This window comes from Acanthochromis polyacanthus, chromosome 5 (genome assembly GCF_021347895.1).
Source record: "Acanthochromis polyacanthus isolate Apoly-LR-REF ecotype Palm Island chromosome 5, KAUST_Apoly_ChrSc, whole genome shotgun sequence".
NCBI lineage: Eukaryota > Metazoa > Chordata > Actinopteri > Pomacentridae > Acanthochromis > Acanthochromis polyacanthus.
Genome location: NC_067117.1, coordinates 26,028,989 through 26,050,678, shown reverse-complemented (window position 1 = coordinate 26,050,678; position 21,690 = coordinate 26,028,989). Strand labels below are relative to the sequence as shown.

Here is a 21,690-nt window from a genome sequence, read left to right as displayed (position 1 = left end):
AAAGCATTTTCATACATATAGCAATATGCAAACTAAGAAATGTGTAAAAAGCGCATACTCACATGCAAACTGAACTTTAGCCTCCCTGCTGACCACGATCCCAAATGTATTGGTGGCAATGCATTGATACACTCCTCCGTGATTAATGACATGAGGGTTATTGATCAACAGATTCCCCTCCACAAGGCTGTAGTTCAGATCTGAGTCTGTGTTTATATCTTTCCCATCCACTTTCCACCTGCAGACACAATAAATCACGCTCACTATTTTTGCTGAGGGCTCCCTTCTCAGCCGCGGCCAGTTATCACGTTTGTAAACACTGAAATGAAAATTAAATTTTAATTCTGCCATTGAATACTTAGAAAACATAGCACAGAGACACGCCTGCTAGCCTGTAAAGAATGACGACCCTCAAACATAAAGCCGGTTTGGTATGGGTGAAGCTGCACATTGTACTATTTACTGAATAGCTAATCAAAAAACACTTACCTATAATTCGGAGGTGGGTTTCCTTTTGCTTTGCAATTAATAAAAACCTGCTTATCCCCAGTGCTCATTGGGAAAATACTGTCACTAGGCTCCTGGGTGAAGACAGGACCATGACGTGTATTCTCTGTGTTAAAAAAAACAAAACAAAACAAAACATGAAAGAACACTTTAGCTGTGACGCTGAATAATGTGAAAAGAAATCACTCAGCGCTCAGGATACTGCATGTAAACTCTACACCTTTTATAATTACCTGCCAACATGGCTCTTTGAGCAGATTCTGCATTTAATAAACCCTCCTGTGCACATGTCACGAGGCAGATAATACATTATGATGAGAGCGCAATTAACCAAAGATAACCCTGTAGCATATTAGCTGGCATACTCAGTGCAGTCTGCAAAGCAGCCATGAAGTTTATCTTTTTATTTTCCTGCCTTCACAATCACAGTCAGAGCATTTCCAGGAACACAGGTAATTCTATTACTGTAAATACATATGCCACATAATGATGTTACAAGTCGGAAAAGAAAAGAAATGCATTTATTATTCTTTCACTAATGGGTTGACCTTTCACTAAAACATAATCAGTTAACGGTAATCACAGTAATCTGTATATGACAGCAAAATATCCATTTTGATAATAGTATTTATTTTATGTTTTGTCTTTAACAGAAAAAAAAAATATTGTGCAAAAAAAAAAAATCAGTATAGGTCAAAATTTGGCACGGGAGTGAATAATTTGACATTTAACTGGAACACTTAACTGTTCACATCCCTTTGCACACCTCACAATCTTCCTCAAATTGAAACAGATTTTTTGTCATCAACGTAGAATCAGTAATTCATATTAACAAAGCAAAAACATGTTGTTTTCTTAATTTTGGCATATTTATTTAAAAATGTTAAAGTTGTGTAATCTTGTGTTTAGACTCTTTGCTGTTGAACTCCAAACTGTGGTCATTTTGATCAGGGACATTTCTGAAGTCCACTTGTGGCAAACTGAATCGACTGGAAATAGTTTAGAAAGGCTCACTCTTATGTATTCTCCCACATTTCACACTAGATGGAAGGTGAAAAACCAAACCAAATAAAGTTCAAGGACCTCTTTTTAGGCTACAGTGATAATACCCTGTTGAGGCATGTATCAGGGCAAGAATACTAAACTATTTCTAAAGCCTTGAGTTTTCCCCAGAGCACAGTGGCCTAAATAAAAGTGAAATGGAAGAAGTTTGAAACCACCAGGACTCATCTCGCCAAACTGAGTAACTGAGAAAGTCAGAACCTAAACACAGAGGTGACCAAGAATCCAACAGTCAGTGTAACAAAGCTTCAGAAGTCCTCTGCAGAGATGGAAGAACCTGCTGAAAGGATGAGTATCTCTGCAGGATTCCATCAATCCGAATTTTAAGGTGAAACTGCAAGATGGAAGCCCCATTGCAGCCCACTTTGAGTTTGTCAGACTTTAAAAAAAAAAAAAAAAAGACTGTGCAAGATTCTTTGTTGTGATGAGACAAAAAACTTAATTTAAGCAGAAATCCAAGCTCTTTATCTGGTGAATACAAGGCAATGTTCATCACCTGCGAATACCATCAGTACAGTGAAGCATGGAGGTGGTAGCATCATGCTATCTGGGTCCTGCTGAGCTGTCAGAATAACAGTAAACAGGGGTACAAAGCCTGGAGTGAGTAAAGGTCAATTCATGTTTTCTGCATACATGTCTTCATGACAACATGTGACATAAATATTTCACCATTCACCCAAAATCTAAAAGACTTTGCACACACTGCCCACATGAAGCCCAACATTCGTGATGCACTGGAAACTTGGAAAACAAATGGTGATGAAACAAACGTGTTTAGAGGAGGGACTATAGAAGGAGATTGTTGGTCCTCTATACCTTTACATTTTATTAAAAGCAGACACTGCAGGACTTCAGAGCAGCTTTGGCATGTACGTGCTTTCTGATGATGCCAAACACAGTAGGAAATTCTAAATTCTCCAGAAACCCTGTGCTATGTCTGCTCAGTATACTTTGGGAATATTTAGTGACACTGTGCTACAGTGTAATCTGTAAAAAGCTGCCATATGCTGTAAAAACTGCCCCATGTGGTTCTCTATGATTGATATCAGAGGCAATGACACCGTCTGTGCAGACCTATTGTAACATGAATGTTCTGCATTGGGCTGTGTACATGGATGCAAAAAGCATGAACTGACCCTTACAGAAACTAAATTCACATCTGTAATACAATACAATACAACACAATGACTTTATTAATCCCCGAAGGGAAATTCAATCGTCTGGTCTCATCTGTTTACTTTTGAATTAAATAGTCTGATTGATGATGGCAAGAAAGATTTTGTGAATCTTTCAGCCCTGCAGCGCAGGGACAGGAGCCGCCCACCGATGTTTTGTTGTTCACTGAGGCAGATGTGAAGTGGATGATCCATGTTGGTCAGAATGGCCTCCATCTTTCGAAGTGCCCGTCTCTCCACCTCATCCTCCAGTGTGTTCAATCTGATTCCAACCACAGAGTCAGCATTTTTAATCAGTTTGTTCAGACGCCTTGCATCCTTGTTCTTTATACTGCCTCCCCAGCAGACTGCAGCATAAAACAGGACACTTGATACCACAGACTGATAAAACATCTGCAGCATCTTACTGCAGATGTCAAATGATCGAAGTCTTCTGAGGCAAAAAAAGGTCGACTCTGACCCTTTTTGTAGATGAAGTCTACATTTTTAGACCAGTCTAAGTTATTATCAAGGTGGACACCTGAATATTATTAATGGCAAGTAATGGCAAAGAAACTCCTATAGAATGTGGAACTAAATATCTGGGTAATTTTACAAACAAGGGTTGTTTTATGTTTTTTTTTTTTAGTATTTTGCTAAAACTTTTAAACACGGTTTCACTTGGTTATCATGGGCTGTATGGATTATATAAATCAGCTGGTACAAATGTCCGTTTATTCATTTAAATTCAAAGCTACAACAGACAAAGTGTGCAAAAAAAATGTTTTCTGAAGTGATTGTATACGCATAAAATCAAAACTATACACTGGCCTAAGCTCTATTGCATGTCAAGAGTAATTAGAAAGATTGCCAAGTGAGCCAGCTTGCTAATTCAGTTCTGCTTTATTTCATCATTATTTTAATGCAAGTAGGATAACTTGGTTAAGGTGTTTACATGAGAGCGGCAACAGCCAGAGTAGCGCCTTACTCTGGTTATAATCCAATTAGCAGAGAGCCTCTAAAGCTGTTGTCTATATGCGTGTTATTTGAGCATGTGTGTCTGCTCCGTCAAGCTTGTTGTTTTGGTTTGCTTCAGCCAAACTATCAATACACGGGAGTAATTAACCGATGTTGCACTAATTACTCCCGTGAAATCTAACGTTTCTCCAATAGATGCACACAGACTCACACCGGTGCCCGTCCTCCCTTTCATTTGGCAGCGGGTGCCGTGCGCCAAGCTGCACCCAATGCTGCTCTTTAAAAAATGGTTAATTTTTCTTTCCTGTGCACTTGAGAGGATGAGACACTTTTTTTTTTTTTTTTTTTTAATACACGTCTGTAACCTTGACTAGGACAAAGAGTGCTACCTCCCACATCATCATCATCCTAATGAGAGTGGGAGTCTTTGCCTCAGGTAAGGGCCTTGTTTCCCCAGCCTCTGAGGGAGATGCTTCATTTTTTACCCTGGTTGCAGTGTCCTTTAAATTAAACAAATTAATGAACCTTTAATAGTCGGGCTATTTCACCTGGGAAATAATCGGGTGGTTTATGCTCGAGAACAGACCTGCCCTGTAAACACACCAAGTGGAGTGACCGAACGCACGCATGAACGCCCACACACATAGAAATTACACTTAATTAGGTTTCATGGGAATGCGTGCAAATGTCAGCTCGATAGCAAGAACATGTATGTGCGGTGCAGCATGTGCATTACCCTCCGTTGTCGGTTTTTGTGTGTGGCTACTGCGCGATACGCCCCAGTGAAAATGCTGACATTGGATGCGATGCTAAATCAATGGAGATGGAAGCATAAATAACAACACAATAGACCCCTCTCCATATGCTGTCTAAATTTAAATGCATTTGTTTGATGACTCGTAAACGGCTGGCTGGAGTCGCGCGTGCAGTATATCCCTCAAATGTGACGATCGACGTTAAATCTCTGGGCTGCACAAGTTCCCCTACCCAGGCATAAAGTGGGAGCTCTTAGTGAGATTTTAATGCCTTAGCTGTAACTCATGCAGGTATTAGGAAGCTAAAGCCTAATGTTATCCCACTTTTCTCTCAGAGGAAAGAGCATCTCAGCACACTGTAGATCTATATTGTTGAGGAAGGAGTGCAGCGTTAAGAAAAGAGTTAGTGTGGATTTTTACAGTGCTCCGGCCGTATTTCACGTAAGTGGCAGCAGCTGGACATAAAGCAGGAAAATTGCATAATAAAACAGGGAGGCATAAAAGACAAGGGACAGTGAGTTCGCTTGTATATGTTCGTTTCTCTTCAGGTGTAACAGTGAGTCACATTGTGAGTCGGAGGCACTCTGAGGAGAAAATGTAAACTCTGGTGGTGATCTAAATGTTGATATAACAGTCAATTTTAACATTGATGTGATTCAGTTCGACTCTACCCTGTGACAAATTATTCCTGTTAAACAGAAGAACAGCACCACTAAATCTAAAAGTCTTTGTTATGAAATGATAAAGTGAAATCTTTAGATTTGAGCCTGTTGTTGCACATTTTATCACAAACCGGATTGTCGAAATTGCCCAGATTCAAAAGCTACTAAGATTATGATCCTTTTGAGGCCGCTATCATTCCCTTTGAAATGAAATGATAACCAGAACATGCATGAGAATGAGGCAAACTCTCCCCGTGAGAGACGTATGCATATCAGGTGTGTCATGAAAGGCGACTTGGCTTGGCATCTCACCAGCAAGGCACTCTTTGAGTGACAGAAGGATTAACAGTTCCCATGGCAACAACATCTTCATTTTCCAAGGTCAAAGAGTCTCCTCCTTCCCATCCAGTTGCCAGAGAGTGGAGAATATTTCCTGGGCAGACGCTCCTCCGTTTGGCTCTGGAAGAAAAGGAGGGCAAATGAGCACTGTGGAGATGAGGAGATGCAGTCTGCATCAAGCCTTCTGGGATAGAAAAAAAAAAAAAGTTAAAAAAGGCTGGAACTTGTGGAAAATCGGTGAGCCATTAATAATTCATTCAACCAAATAAAATCCCATGCCGAAGGGCCAGCTAGCAGCTGATACTGGGGAGCTGATATTTAGTGTATACATACTGCTGCTACACTATCTCCCAGGAGCAAGTCAAGCAAAAAAAAAAGAAAAAAAAGTGGCTTGCAGCAGCAGCAACAGATGAGCAAAGCATCCTGCCAAAGGTAATGTTAAGCTTTCTAAAAACTGTTGGTTCTACATATTTACCCTGGCAAGATATGTGTTAAGTGCACAGAATTTTTCACAGAGACTACTAATGAATGAAGACACACAAACTGAACTGAAGAAGAAAGATTAAGACGGCTCATCTTCCAGGGATCACGATGCCAAGAACTATCGCCATTAACACAGCCCTAGAAAATGAGGCTTTTATTATTCGCCCAACCCTGTCAAGTAACATTACGAGTAATAATACTATCACAATACATAATACATCCTTGGTTTTTGCCTGTACTTTAACTCCTGAGCCCTTTCTTCAAAGCTTCTACCATCAAGGGTTTTTAGATTATCAGTGGCTAAAATGTCTCCCTGTGTATGCGAAAGGCGTCACACAGAATTATCACTATTCAAGGAGCAGTTTCACCTTATTATTTAGGTTTTACAGCCCATACTCTCACCATTTAGGCTCACTATTTCTGCTCTCATCAGCACCATTTTCCAGAGACAGCGGGGAGCTCTTGTCAGTTAGCAACAAACTACGGAAAAAGCGAACATTTTTCAGCTACATAACCAGCTATTTACCCGAGGCGTTGATGGACTGAAACAGGCGACTACTAATGAATGCTAATGCCGCTTCATGTGTGCTAGGTGTGTAAACAGGCATGTGTTTGCTTACACGTTAAATGTCACAACTGCATGTCAATAATAAGGCAGTTTTGTGTTTACAGCTTGTTTTCGCTGCCCTGAAAAACGGTTAATGCCGGTTTAAGACAAACACAGCGCTGTTAGAGTAATGATGTAAAGCTGCGCAAACACAACCTGACATCGTTCTGACATGCTATTAGCGCGTGTGGTGATAGAAACAAGACAGATGCATCTTTAACTGTATGTGTGCTTTTCCAGTTAGTGTAGGATGCTCTTTTACATGAGTTTGTGTGCCTTTGAGAAAAAAATCGACTCTTGCATTAAAAAAGTGTATTTCTATTTTGTCCAATTGTTAGCACATGCAGAACACACTTCTTTTATTTTTAAGAATTGCAAGTTTTACCATCAAACAGGTCTAGGAAAGGTTGCTGTTATGGAAATGTGCTATCATTAAACTCAGAGCTGTGGGCAGGTTTATTATTGTATACAGTACAGAGAATAGCAGTTTGTCCAGAAGTACAAATGCAACAGCTTTTATAGTGAACAGACAGAAATTCCTTTTCACTGGTCAGTAAACGTAGATGTAAATGTAAACCTATTCAAAAATATGTCTTCTCTGGTTGACCTCAGACCTTCAACGATTTTGCTGAGCTGCCAGAAGGTTACTCCACCAACAGAAGAAATTCCACAGCAGCATGTGCATAAAATGAACACATAAATAATCAGAGCTCATGTGTGATTTTACTTCCATGCTGTCTGTCTCTAAATCTCATTTTCAATCCCACATTTGATGACATTTTGGAAAACTGGCACGATTAAAGCTGCATCACTTTCTGGAAGAACAACCGAGACATGAAGACCGCGAACTTCAGTGGCATCTTCATCTGTGATCTCTGAGCAGATTTGCTGAAGTGTATTCATGATAAACTTTGGAGGCAACGATGTCCTGAAGTCACACAGAATCTCAGCATCACCATCACAGGACATGTTCAGATTTGACTGAGCTGTGACTCAGGAATGGAGTGCGGTCACTGATGCAAATGGCAGCACACTGAGGGCTTCAAAGTACCTTATTTGCCTCCGTGAGCTGTGTGTCACAGCGAGTGATGCAGCTGCGACTGCTGACCGTGTTAACAAGGAGTCAAATCCGCGGGGCACACTGTGATAACAAAGTTTGCGTTGTTTTCAGAGCAACGGCACGGACGTGACCCTTTCGCCTTTGTCATCACACAGTAGATTTGCATCTCTATTCTTGGATGTAAAACACACCTTTCATAGAATGTGTTTGTCTATCCATCCATCTATTTTCAATAGAGTGACAAGAAAAATGGAAGAATTATCTGCATATCTACAATTGTGAACATGCAAATTACAGTTGTGCACAAACACACCATCTCAATGAAAATCACAAATCATTTAATCCTTCTTGTCCATATTAAACAAACCTTTCTCACTCTCCCATTGTTAGGTGGAAGAGGCGAGGACATCAGCAAAGGCTAGCAAATTTAGAATCCAATTAAAGACCCACGATTGGAGATGTGGAACAGAGCTTCTGTGACTCAAGTTTAAGACATATTTGCTGACGTGAATCATGCAGTTCTTTAACAAATAATGGTCCAAATTTACCCCTGAACATTCCCCAAGTTTGACGTACACCTGCTGGAAATGCTTGAGGCCATTCCTGCCAAAGGAGGCTCAATCGTTATTAAATCTTACCGTTTTCCCCAGCACTGGGTTTATTTAATAGCTGTGCTCGATTAAGACAGGCATGATTATTATTGTTTTTATGTAAATGGCTTGGGCACAGTGTGTTTGTCTGTATGATTTAGATAAAGATCAGATTATATTTTACTTCCAATTAATGCAGAAAACCGGATCATTCCATATGGCTAATAAACTTTTTTTCACCAACTTATGTGCATTGAGTGGATACAGTTAATTCTAATATGAGCCGTCATAAAACACATAATGACCACAAACACAGCTTTTTTTTATTCTCCTGCAGCTTTTCTTTGTCCTTTTCTGCCTCAGCTCCTGTAGTAAATTGGTCCAGACAGATGGATGTAACAAAACAGGACAAATGACTAATCATGAATGGAAGAAGAAAGAAAAAGCATTATCTGTGTAGGGGAGGGAGTGAAGTGGATTTATTCTGCTGTCTATTATTTATTCTATGAGAGCCCAGTACTGATCATTCAAAGCTTCGTCTTGTCAGTCATCATTATTGATTTGGTTTCCACTTTTTTTTTTTTTTTTTTTTTACCTCGAGCCTTTTTGTCATCGTGCCCACAGCCTTGTCATGAGTCTCAATCAAACATGGAAGGATTGATCAATAACTGGTGATTTGGTTGATGTCTTTCCTTATGGGGCTGACTGGGCTGATATATTCTCTTGTTCGGGAGAAAACCAGCGAGGAAACTTTATCCATCCAACAGCAGAAGCCACATTTCTCTCAACCTACTTGTCTCTGTGAGATGTGAAATGCTCCCTTCTTTCGGGGGAAAAATGCTCTGCCTCATGCTATTCTCAGCCTACTTCAGAGTCTGAGGTAATTATATGTTGATTAAGGTGCTGGATGAAGAGATTCTAAATGAATGACACAAAGCTGCATATGATAATTACAGCTAGATGCAAGCACTTTTATTTTTGGCCCCTGAGAAACTTTAAATCAATGCGAGATATTTTCCAGACATTTTGTCAAAACGCCTATCTGCAGTCGATCCCGTTATAGGCCAGTACCTGAAAGTAATTCTCAATCAATATGTTTTAAGATTCAGATGCGCTCGCTAAGCACCATGTGAGCAGAGGAATTCAGAACAAGTCAAATTAGACTCAAATGAAAACACTGAAAAACCTCACGTCTTGCGCTTTCATGATTTTCACCGGCAGTTCCAACGAGACATCTTATAAATTCTTCCACGTGAAAAGTTCTTCGTATTGATCAAAGTGATTTGATAATTATGTTTCATCGATGTGGAAGCTCGTAAATGCAAAACCTTTATTCCTCACCGCAGCCCGGCTGGTGTGATGTAGCCGCACTATTTGATGTATTAATTCTAAGTAGTGTCGCAATATCTACATTAACGCTGCCGTGATTCATTCATGCACGTGAATCGAAGACAGATGATTTACCAACACAAGGATGCTCGATTAAGAATGCAGCTTATTGGTATTTAGTGGATTGTGAGGATATGGAACCATTAAAGTCTATTGCAGAAGCTGTCTAACAAGCCCCTGCAGCCTTGAGTCATTAGCGCACTCGCTCTGCACGGTGATCGATGTTAATTTATGTTCACTGTAGTCAGCTGTCCGATTTCACTCTCAAGCTGATCAACTTTATTTGTCCACGTGTCCCCCGTTTGTTTAGCATTCAAAGTCATACTGGAAGATCCTGAGTGCATTCAGCCAAAGACAGTAGCCATTTATGCGGAAAAGCAGAGGGCCAAAATCCCGTAAGGTATATAAAGTGAGGTAGCGGGCGCTGCTCCCCTGTCAGGTAGCACGACTCTGTTTTAATGATGCATAGATCCTTGGCATCCTTGGGGAGGATGTGTTTCTTGGTCACAGTCCAGAAATTTAAAGTAGTTGCTTGTGATCCCCATGATTAATTCATATACCCTAGAAAAAAATACAATGGTAATAATTCTTGTGCCCAGCGGATGGTGGTCGCAGGTGTTGGAAATACCAAATGGGATGAGGCCAAGCTAATGGTGCCTGGAAGGGAAACTATCTGTCAGGGATAATCCCTAATACTGTAACACCCCGGCATAGATAATGTGCTTCCTTCCGCCTCTCCGCCCAGCCCGTGATATTGAGATAGCTGTGGAGAAATGATTACAAGGGATGGATATTGATGTGGGTAAATGTATGTATCCAGACTGAAGTGTTCCCCCGGTTTAGTGAGGATTAGCTTCTCACTCTGGAACAGCCAAACTAGGCTAAGAATTAAAAAAAAAAAAAAAAAAAAAAGGTGTCCTGTGAACTCTGGTGAGCCTTGTTCCACTTCATTACACTCTGAGTAATTGGTTAAACATGTGACTACAGAAATTAACTTCGGCAGCCTTGTGAGAGGTAATTAAGGTTTTTTTTTTTTTTCCTTTTTGAAGGCTTTAGGATGTGTGTGTGTGTGTGTGTGTGTGTGTGTGTGTGTGTGTGTGTGTGTGTGTGTGTGTGTGTGTGTGTGTGTGTGGAGGTCGGATGGGCTTGGTTGGGAGGGGGTATCATCACACCAGAAATGCGACATTCAGCAACACACAGGGCCCCCATAAAGACATCATCTAACATTGCATTATCATGGCTCAGTGCACCAACAGCCTGAAAACACATAGCCCCGCTCACTGTAGTAATTGTTCGATAACCTAATGCTCATTTTAAAATACCGTAGAGCCTCCACCTCGCAGCTTTGTTTCCTCCCAGCTGTGAATAAAAAAAGGAAAAGAAAAAAGTGCCCTCCTGATCTCAGATTAGAGTCCGTCTTGACTCCTCTTTGCCACCAGGGAGGACAAGCAGCGCTACAGCTGTCACTCACCGTGCATATTCCACCGGAGAAGGTGGAAGATATTGCAAGCTAACACCCTGTCAATTCGATACAGACTTAACAAACACAGTCGTACGTGAAGTTTGAGCATCAAAAGTACAGAAAAGACCTCAGATGTGAAGTGAATACTTATAAAATCTCAAGGAAAGAAGATATAAAAGAACCTCGGCTGTCTTTTGTCAGCTTTGGTCACCGAGTGTCACATATTTTAAAAAGCTCTCAGAAAAGGGCACCTTCACATTTTAAGTCTTTGGTGTTTGCATATCCTCCAGTGAAAATATATCTCAAAATCTGTCTATCTAGACACACCTAGTTCAGTGAAATGTAACTCTACTGAGCTCATTTGGAGAGGGCTGTATGTTTTATGTACACTGTATGGTGCAAAATTGACTAAAACAATCTTTACATATCAATATATTCATTGTTTTCAAAATGCCTGCATTACATTGGTAAGCTGTTCTCCTCTCAAAGTGTAACAACGACATCAAAGTAATTTTTAATCATCTTCGCTTTGTTAAATGGCACTATACGCAAATTCTGATACTAAAATCTGTTCTTTATTTTGTTCAACAAGGCTGCATACACTACAAATGCTAGCTAACTATCTGAAATTGGATTTGTCATTTAAATGGAAAGAAAGCATAATTTTAAAATTTATTCTTCTAATTATTTAATTCGCAATGTCTTTATTTATTTACAGCGGGAGGGAGAGATTGGTTCTCATTTTTAATGTTTTTAATTGTTGTAAAGCACTTTGTGTTGCATTTTTAACTGTATGAAAAGTGCTCTATAAATAAATTTTGATTTGATTTATTTATTAATGGCATGTTTTATTAATTAAACTAAATTAAAGGACTTGAGAAGGTGAAGGAACCTGGTTGTTGCATAATTTTGACCAATTAAGCTGCTTCCTTCTGTTGAATGTAAAATGTTTGTGGATTTTTTTCATTTGTTCTTGTTGGTACTGTTGCATTATTACCGCCCGGAAAAACGTCGTTTTCCGGAAGGTATTGTTTTGAGCTGCATGGTCTTGCTTGCTTGTTTGTCTGTAACAATTTGGTTTCCGTGCGATAACTCGATAAAATATTGATGTAGCCTCACCATATTTGGTACACAGGTGTACCATAATAAGACACAGGTTGAGTTCCCATTTGGTGACCTTGACCTAATTTTCAAGGTCACAGGGGTCATCTTTGTAAATGTGGTGTCCGATGTCACTGGCTAATGTCCATGACATACAGATGACCTCGCCAGGCGGTCCAAGTTTGGTAAAACTTCTTGTTTTATTAATTAGTCTTACTCTATTATTTCCTTTAGCATTTATCTGAAAAGGCTGCACAGTGGAGTAGTGGTTAGCACTTTCGCCTTGCAGCAAGAAGATCCCTGGTTCGAGTCCCGGCCTGAGCCTGGGATCTTTCTGCATGGAGTTTGCATGTTCTCCCTGTGCATGCGTGGGTTTTGTCCGGGCACTCCGGCTTCCTCCCACAGTCCAAAAATATGCTGAGGTTAATTGATAACTCTAAATTGCCCGTAGGTGTGAATGTGAGTGTGATTGTTTGTCTGTATATGTAGCCCTGCGACAGACTGGTGATCTGTCCAGGGTGTCCCCTGCCTTCGCCCGAGTCAGCTGGGATAGGCTCCGGCACCCCCGCGACCCTAGTGAGGATAAAGCGGTGTATAGAGAATGGATGGATGGATGGATTTATCTAAAAACAGCCCTGTCTTTTTCTTCCTTTGCTGTTTGATTTTGAGTGAATCCGCATTCATTGCATTGGAAATCATGGTTGTCCTTCAATGTGTTCCCCAAAGGAATTAAACAAAAATTAATATATGAATATTTTATTTGAACTCTCTAAAGGTAAAATCTTAAATGTTTTAGACGACTGTTGCCCAACACTAATATTCAGCACATATTACATATCGTGATCGGAAGTTCATCACTGGACTGAGTTGAGGATAAATAGAACAGAACATACATCTATCTGCTTATAATGGAAATTCTGGCTCTTTTCAGAGAGCTGGTTCTTATGGTTCAGCTCACGAAAAACAGTCGGCTGTGTGGGCTCCCAAATGACTCCTCAGATTTTCTGTTGCTTAAATGAATTTATTACTAAAAATAATGTAAAATTATGTGTAAAATGATTTCCAAATTTATAAAACATACATTATATCCAATGATTATTATTCATAGGATTTATTATACTCCACATGGAGCAGAGTGCTATAAAAATAAACTTTCAAATACAAAAACAAATACACATCTCAATTTGACAAAAAAAAGATCCACTCCTCGTCCCGGAGCCTGCAGACAGAATCAGTCTGAAACCCACAGCGAGACCTGAGCTACAACCAAAGACCAGACCCGGGCCAGCACTTCAGTAACCTTGTTGATTTCTCGCGATATTTGTGAGTTCACAAATCTCTCAAGAAAGCATCTTGTACCGCTCCCACATTCACTGTTCGTACAGAGCCAAGTTGGCACGGGCCAATCACGCAGCAGTATTCGTGTGTGGGGCGGGATATCCGGGTGTGAAGACGACACCAAGCGCCAGTAGATCAAAACAAACATGGCAACGGAGGACAACGATCGTGTAGATGCTGCTATTAAGTCAGTTTTAGCTGAATCTCCTATCGCTTCTTTGAAGGAAGAACAACGAGAGACGCTTTGCGCATTTCTGGATGGTAAAGATGTTTGTGCTTTTTTACCTACGGGTTTTGGTAAGAGTTTAATCTACCAGTTGGCTCCGCTTGTTGTGAAGATCCCGCGATTGGCTAAAAACAAACCTGTCAGAGGCGGAACATACTGTTGCATTGTCCAATCCGTGCCTCTTTCCTCCGAACGGATTTACATGGAGCGGTCCCAGATTGATATTGTGGAGTACTATCAAGTACTACACAATTATTAATCTGGCTATTGCCAGGTTAGCACTTCAAAGCCCATAGTTAGACCTGGGCCAGGACCCGTAGCTGAAGAGAACCTGTCTGCTAAGGCGCAAATCAGACAATGAGGACATTTGCTACAAGTTCGGGAGGCAGATCAGCAATCTATACGTGAATCTCGAGACAGAAATACAAAAAAACAGAGATGCTTCAGCAACAATTGAAAAAATGGAGGCATCTGTAGCAGAAGAAAAAAAAGACAAAAAGAGGAGGCAGAGGCCTGTCTGGCCAAGCAGGTGGAAGAAAATTCCCAAATAAAAGAACAGCTGCAAAAAAATCTGGCTGCGATTTGGGGAGCAACAGTGCCGGTGAGAGATGGAACGGTGTTTCCTAACATCAGAACGAGAGACAGCACTTTCAGAAGCAGAAAAGAACCAAGAAGACTGTGGAAGACCAAGAAGAAGACTGTGTACAGGAAGTTATAATAATACATAGTTTAAAAGAAGAGAACAATATCTTAAAAAATACTGAAATTAACAGAATGTCCCTCACATCTTTTATTGTTTAAGATTGAAAAACATATAAACTACAATAAAAAAACATTGCAACATAGCTGCTGTTTAAAAAATAATCTGTTTATATGTAGTTGTGATTATGCACCAGTTTTCATGTATGTGTGAAGGTTATATCCAAACATATTTGTCAGAGTTGGTGGGTTTACTGCTGAGTTTGAAGCTGTTTGAATGAGGGAGCAGAGGCAGTAAATTAATGTTAGAGCTGTACACATTACCATTAGGTTATTCCTGTTATTCCTCTCAGTCGCGCACATCTGTTTGTCTCCTGATAGAAATATTTAGCACATGTGAAATCATCTATATCTTCAGTGATTTAATAGTCAAAAGGTGAGAGCTTATTTCTGCAGATTTCCAGTGAAATTTAAGTCGAACCAGCTGATCTCGGACACTTAACAAAAACAGAGTTTCAATACTGCATGGATGTTGCACTGAAATGTTTATACTTCACAGGTGTACTACAGATCAAGGTTAATAGACAAAGATTAGAGCGACTTACTCACAAAATCAGATCAGATTCCTTTTGTTGTCATTTCTCACAATGGATTTAAAAAAATACAGACGAAATGCTGTTTCTCAATAGTACCTGATAGTCATATAAAAACTTATCACAACAACAAAATTATTGCAAAAATTCGAATTTGTGCAAAGCATGACAGTAGCACTTTCTACAAATTAAAGAATCTGGTGCTAACGTCTTGGTATCTGGACTCCTTCTTGAGTTACACACGGTAGGCTTTAAATGAACATACTTATCTCTATGTGACATAGACCAAACTTACATGAAAGCTTAAATTGCTATCACATTGGGTATGATGGATGCTTATATAACAGAATCTCAGTTTTCTGTCACTCATGATCAAATGCATTCTTTAGCTGTCTCTTTAACTTTTTATTACTATTACTTTTTAACATATTTGAACCACTTCCAGCCAATCCAAACACTCACTCCCATGAGGTGCCAACATTTTAATATCTGCCCACATTTCCATGAAGAGCAGATTACTGTGTGCAACCACAGCTCCTCTACCTGGAGAAACAGCCACGGTCGCAATGATTTACAGCATGTAATAAATCACAAAGGCCAAAGACAAGCATGTTTCCCACTGATTGAGTACTCACAGAGTAAGTGGAGTCTGCTTGCTCTTTCCTCTGCAGCCAAGACACAATCTGTCCTTTGGCCAGATGAGAGAAATACAGAGAGAGAGAAAGAAGATAGAGAGAAACAGAGAGAGCGACAGAAAACAGAGAAAGTATTGAGAGTGCTTGTAATAACAGTCTTAAGACATGAGAATTCAAATGAAGTTTAGCTAAGTGCAGCAGGATGCAATCTGCAAGACCCGCCAGGTTTTAGGTTGCTCCTTCAAAACTAAACAACACAATTACAGCAGATGGTGAAACTGGATTCACATGAACATGAGAGGAAAATGCAGAAAGGAGATTTAAGTAATCTTCAAATAAACAGACTTGCAGGAACCTCTGGATAAACGCTCCAGTCTTGATCAGTGTAGGAAAGTTTTCTGATTATATTTCATTAAAATGATGATTTCACTGCTAGCGGCAGTTCTGTTAAACCAACAATCCATCCTTCAACCCAGTGCAGTATTTGTATATGGGCTTAGTCAATCAGCATTAAGATTTCAAACAGACTTACTGCTTCTTTGTTTGAACAGACACCACTCTGGCGTAACTTATTCTATTGTAAATACACTATATAGTGATTGTAGTCATATAGGGCTGCCATTGTTTCTATGGGTTACTCATGCATATATGTGAATCTGAAATATAACAGGCAGAATTCATATGAATCCTTTTGTTTGCATAGTACTTGCTTCACCCAAGGACAGTAAGAGCTGAACGTGGGCCAATTTTGAAAAAGAAAACCTGCTTCTACAATGCAGAAATGTAGAAGCTACAATGAAATGCTCTCATTTTTTTCTTTCCCCATGCATTACATCTCAACTAAAGCCTGAAGTGAAGCTTTACTGATCTGAAATAAAGTCAGGTCACACACACTTTATAATGTTCATGATATCACGCATATAATAGGTGCATGCATGGGTAACACCGCTTCATACAATACGTAGTCTCATTTTCTGAGAATTATCTTTTTCCCCCCCCCCTTCCTTGTCATCAAGCTCAATTTCCATGTTTGGTTCCAACAGCCACATGAGGTTGGTGCACACAGTAGTAAGATGAGTGAGGACAAAATCAATGTTAAACTTCAGTGGTGGATTGTGGGTTTGGGAGAAGCAATATGCTAATCTGCATTGAAAGCTGCAAGCTATAGCAACACTCTGAGAGTATCACGCTGTACGCAGAGAAAAGCTGCATAAGTATTTCCCAACAGCATTGATGCTAACCAGTCACTTAGAGAAAAAGCGCCACTGGACATAAAACACGTCATAAAAAGCTATGATGAAATTACTGTATAACTTCTGGATTCTGCTCCAGAAGTAAAAAAAATAAAAAAAACACATGCTGACCAAATTGGATATTGAAATTTACATATATACGTATATGGTAATCTAATATTGTTGTTGTTTACTTAATTTATTGCTTTAATGAACACAATTTCCCTAATCCTGCTCCCACAATGTAAGAGTTGTTTAACTAAACCACAAAGGTTTCAGTTTCTTGTCATGGGTGCTGGGGTGGATGCTAATTAGTCTTAGAATATGGAAAATAAAGAAAAATACTTCTCCACCAAGACTGATTTAATAAATGCTGAATTTAAAGTTGCATTGAAGTACAGAATCTGGTGGAACGGAGGCGAGTCTATGGTGGTTTCAGCTCTCTTCTGTATATCCAGCAGCTATGCTACTCTAATGCTGTTGGGAAATCTAGTTCAATTTATTCAACTCCCTCCTCAACCTCAACGCAGGTAAACAATGGCTTATTTACTTGTTTATTCACTGGGTGCATAATCCTAGAAACTCAGCAGGCTAAGCAACTAGTCTAATCAGACTCGTATGACTACTTTAAAAATGAAAAATCAGCTTGAACAAGCAGCGGCGCCATAGATCATAACGATTCGTAGCTCCCTGTATAGCAGCCAACCTTCTCATTGGGCTTCACCGTGGCGGCAGCTGTGACCCATTTCAGGAGCTGCCTCTTTCGAAGAACAACAACCACAAAGGTGGAGTCTTCAGATGACTGAGGGCTACTGTGCCGAGCAGCTGTGCTTCCTGCCCCAATGTGACAACCCATACAGAGGATTAACCACAACATTATGTAGGACGTGTACCGTAGGAACCAACATTTGTCCCATTTTCTTGCATATGAAAGTACCCTTCCACGGGAGATTTCATTTATTAGGAGGGGAAAAAAGTCAGATATCACAAACATGTGCTTCCAGACACAGAGCAAAACTAATCATAATGACCTGAATGTCTTCACTGGCACCATCGAGGCCATTTACTGTAATTTGGTTTCAGGCAAGACCGACTCCAGCAGAGCTATCACAAAAAGACTGATTGATTCTGCAGGTGGATGGAGCTTTGGCTTGCAGTGGCCATAGTAATAAAAAATTGTGTTCAAAAGCTTGCACTGTATGCATCATAAGAAAGCTTCTATTTTCCATGAGAAAAGAAAATGGGAAACATTTCACACCAAGAAGATGTTTTCTTCTTTGAAAAACTGAGAGAAAGAAAACAAAAAACGGCTAACAGTTCTTAGGTATTATGCAAGAGCTGTACTTGAGGAAAACATAGACCCTTGCTATAAACAGCTCCCTTTGGGAACTTGTTTGAGAGAGTGGAAACTTTCAAGGAGTGAAGTACATTGAAATTCAGGGCTTGGCTCATGGTAAAATCCTATGTTGTCGAATGATCCGCACAAGCAAATGTTGGCTTGTGGATGGTTGCATTATTAAACTGAATTATTCCGACAGATCAAGGCCTTGCTTGAAATGTGTTGACATACACTGTTTATCACGAAAGTCTTAAAGTTTGTATCAGTGTTTTTATAGCAGTTTATGTTGCAATGACAAACACAAAGAGATTCTTCAGCTTCGTTCTGGTTTCAGAGCAGGTTTACTGGATGCTGCAGTCTAGCCGCTCTCATCAGAGACATTGTGCTTTCATAATAAGAGCTACAAAGGTTTGGATTTCCTCTTTGTTCCCCTCTATTCATGCTTCAAAGAAAAATCTCAAGAAGTACATGTTTTGATTGATTTTCAGTTGCTCTGAGTGGTCTTAATATTTTAGCATTTTTTAAATAAACTGGTCTTACAAGTTATTTTCCTGTTTGTCTTGTTGTTTTTTTAGCATTTCATATTGATTGATTTGACAGGTTTTATTTTGTTGCCTGTCTCTGCTTTGTGTGTGTTGCTTGTTGTTGCTATATGAAAAAATACCCTAAATTTGAAATGATTTTATCATCCTCCATTAGTCGAGCATTTTCAGGAAAAAAAAAAGAGAGAAAAAGCTCTGCTAAGAACCGCTGTACACAACTAAAGACCCACATATTTTAAAAGAAGATTTTGATGCAAACAAAAACATAGCTAAAAAAAAAAGAATTGGAGTTACATTTTTCAGGTGTAAAATAATATAATATATAATACAGAGTTTCAAATGTCTGAATGCTAAAGTCCATAGACATCGTTTCTGAACATATGACACGTCAGACAATAATTGCTGAAAACCCGTGAAAAGCCTGAGCTGTCCTTCCATCCATTAGTCATACCTGCTCCATCCTGTGGAGGATCATGTTGGGGTTAGAGTCTATCCCAGGTGACAGCTGATGAGAGGTGTTGTGCACCCTCATCAGTCCATCACAGAGCCAACACAGACACAATCTTGCACACTCAGTCTCACAACGACAGCCATTTCAGAACCACCAATTAACCTACCATGGAGGTCTTCGGACTGTGGGAGGAAATCGAAGCACCAGCAGAAAAACCACAAAGAACATTTAAACTCCACACAGCTGACCAGCAGGTGCAAACCCAGAATCTTCATGCTGGAAGGCAAGTGTGAATCGCTGCGCCGCTGCAAGGCCCACGACTGAACTGTGTTTTTCACTATTCAGGATTTTTTAAGCGAGCCAGTAATCATGACTCGATGACAAAATCTTTTTCTTGACTTCTTCTTTGCCACAGCGAATCATCTGCTTCCATCTAACCCTATCCTCTGCATCCTCTTCTCTCACAACCACCAACTTCATTTCCTCTTTCGCTACATCCATACACCTCCTCTTTGGCCTTCCTCTATACCTCCTGCCTGGCAGTTCAAAACTCAGTATCCTCCTACCAATATATTCACTACCCCTCCTCTGTGCGTGCCCAAGCTCCTTCCTGACTTTCTAACATTACAAAAACCAAAGACCACATTATCTAATATTTTTCCTTGGATGTCAAAACATTTCTTTTGAACGATGAACAAAGAAGAGATTATTGTGAAGAGCAAATGTGATGAGAGCTAAGGATCAGCACCAACACTCGCCTCTGCACGGACCATTTTACATTGAGTGGTTTTACAAAGTTTCATTTGAGAAAACTGGGATTCAATGATAATCTCCACTGGTAAATGAGGCCAAACCATCGATCTTCTTCACCTTCTCCAGTCCGACTCCCAGCTGTACATTCCCACCAAAAAGTACAAGTTGTCTTGTGTGTTTAGTTTGTCACGGCAGGTAAAATATTTCACAGCTGCAAACTGTTTAAAATATTCTCCACCTACAGTATTTGGTTCCAGTAAAACAAACTCAGATCCTTTCGTGTGGGCTGGTGTGAAAGCTGTCAATCAGCGCCTTCATCTGACATGTCCCAAACATTTCAAAGCACAGAACGCTGCTTTTTTATTATTACTTTAAAAGCCCAGTGTTGCATAACTGACATTTTTTCAGGATTTAAATGTGTCTAGATAGTTAATACCACACAGTGTGCTGTGTGACTGCTAAATGATGCACAGTTCAGTTGCTTACATGCAAGAACAACTTTACAAGGTGACTATGTGCCACTGCTGTGAGCAGTTTTCAATGAATCCGGGACTTCGCTGTTTCGATGTTGAAGTTTTAGAATGTGATTTTGTCTGAGGAGCAAGAACTAAAATCTGTGTCATGTCTATATGCAGACTCAATGATTGAATGTTTATTTACAGCAAAATAAACCAAACTTGAGGAGTATGTTTTTTTGTCTGGAATTGAAGCTCATTTCACAAATGTGTTTCTGTCCATGAAATGTAAACAAGAGACTCTTTAAGAACATGCTGAGGTGCTCTGAATCTTCTTCTCTCTAACTAGAAATAGATGAGAAGTTTCTACTTACTGCATGTTACAAAACTCTCTGATTCATTCTCTCTGTGATGTAACAAAGCCAAAAATAACCAGGTCCATTTATTTACTTTTGAAGAATAACACCAACTCTCGGCTAACTGAGGCTCCGAAACCAGCAAATTTGTTTCTCTAATAGGTAGGAAATGCAAGTTAACAGCTACAGTCGGAGGGAAAAATTAGATCGGCCACCCACACCTTTCATCACCTTTCATCTCTGCAGGTACAATTTTCTCTTCCTCATCTCTACCCGTCTCCAAGTGAGAAGTCAGAGGTGGAAATCTACCCAAATCTTTGATATGTTCAAGCCTGCATCACACGGTCACTCCAATCTTTACTTTTCTTTTTGACACATTCTGAGACACGAACTTGTTGCTGCACAGAATATGTGAAGCTATGACAGATATTTCACCCTTCACAGAAAAACCCAGACATTGTTTGTTTGGTTTCTGCTCTGAATTTTATACTAGTTCACAGCCTGGATGTGAAGTTTGCATGCAGCAGTGATAACAGACCTGCTAAAGGCTATTTCGTGATGGTTTAAACAATATCAGTAGAATAAATTGCGCACTTTAGCAGTTGTGTTATAGCTGCAGGTGTATCAAGAGAGCTTGAGACAGCTGCCACTCAGTCCTAAGTAAAAAAACAAAAACAAAAACAAGGTTGATTACCATTTCTTTGTATTGTAGTTTTTCAATTTCATATTTGCAACCTTTTACGAATGCCAGGAAAAGTATTACTTACTTGCATGACATCTTTACATCATGTGAACTTCACAATGTGGAAGCAACTTTGGAAGGAAGATAACTTTTTTTTTGGATAATACACAATTCAAGCAAAAATGATTTAAGTGAGTGGATGAATCCTTCCATCCAGCATCCAGCTCTTGCAATACATGG

At 39.8% G+C, this 21,690-nt stretch overlaps 1 protein-coding gene across 7 annotated transcripts in view; it reads right to left on the bottom strand.

The window, feature by feature from the left end:
* Nucleotides 1–21,690, bottom strand: part of LOC110954496 (contactin-4) — a 133,735-nt gene that overhangs the window by 54,942 nt on the left and 57,103 nt on the right. For 5 of the 7 annotated variants that reach the window (XM_051948582.1, XM_051948579.1, XM_051948584.1 and 2 more), the window contains 3 exons: nucleotides 5,431–5,577; nucleotides 490–613; nucleotides 63–238 (listed from right to left, as the gene is read on the bottom strand). In XM_051948582.1, coding sequence (XP_051804542.1) covers nucleotides 63–238; nucleotides 490–613; nucleotides 5,431–5,491 — 361 coding nt within the window. In that variant the 5' untranslated portion in view covers nucleotides 5,492–5,577. Of the gene's footprint in view, nucleotides 1–62; nucleotides 239–489; nucleotides 614–5,430; nucleotides 5,578–15,640; nucleotides 15,694–21,690 lie in introns of all 7 variants that reach the window. The other 2 variants (XM_051948581.1, XM_051948580.1) reach the window with 1 other exon arrangement.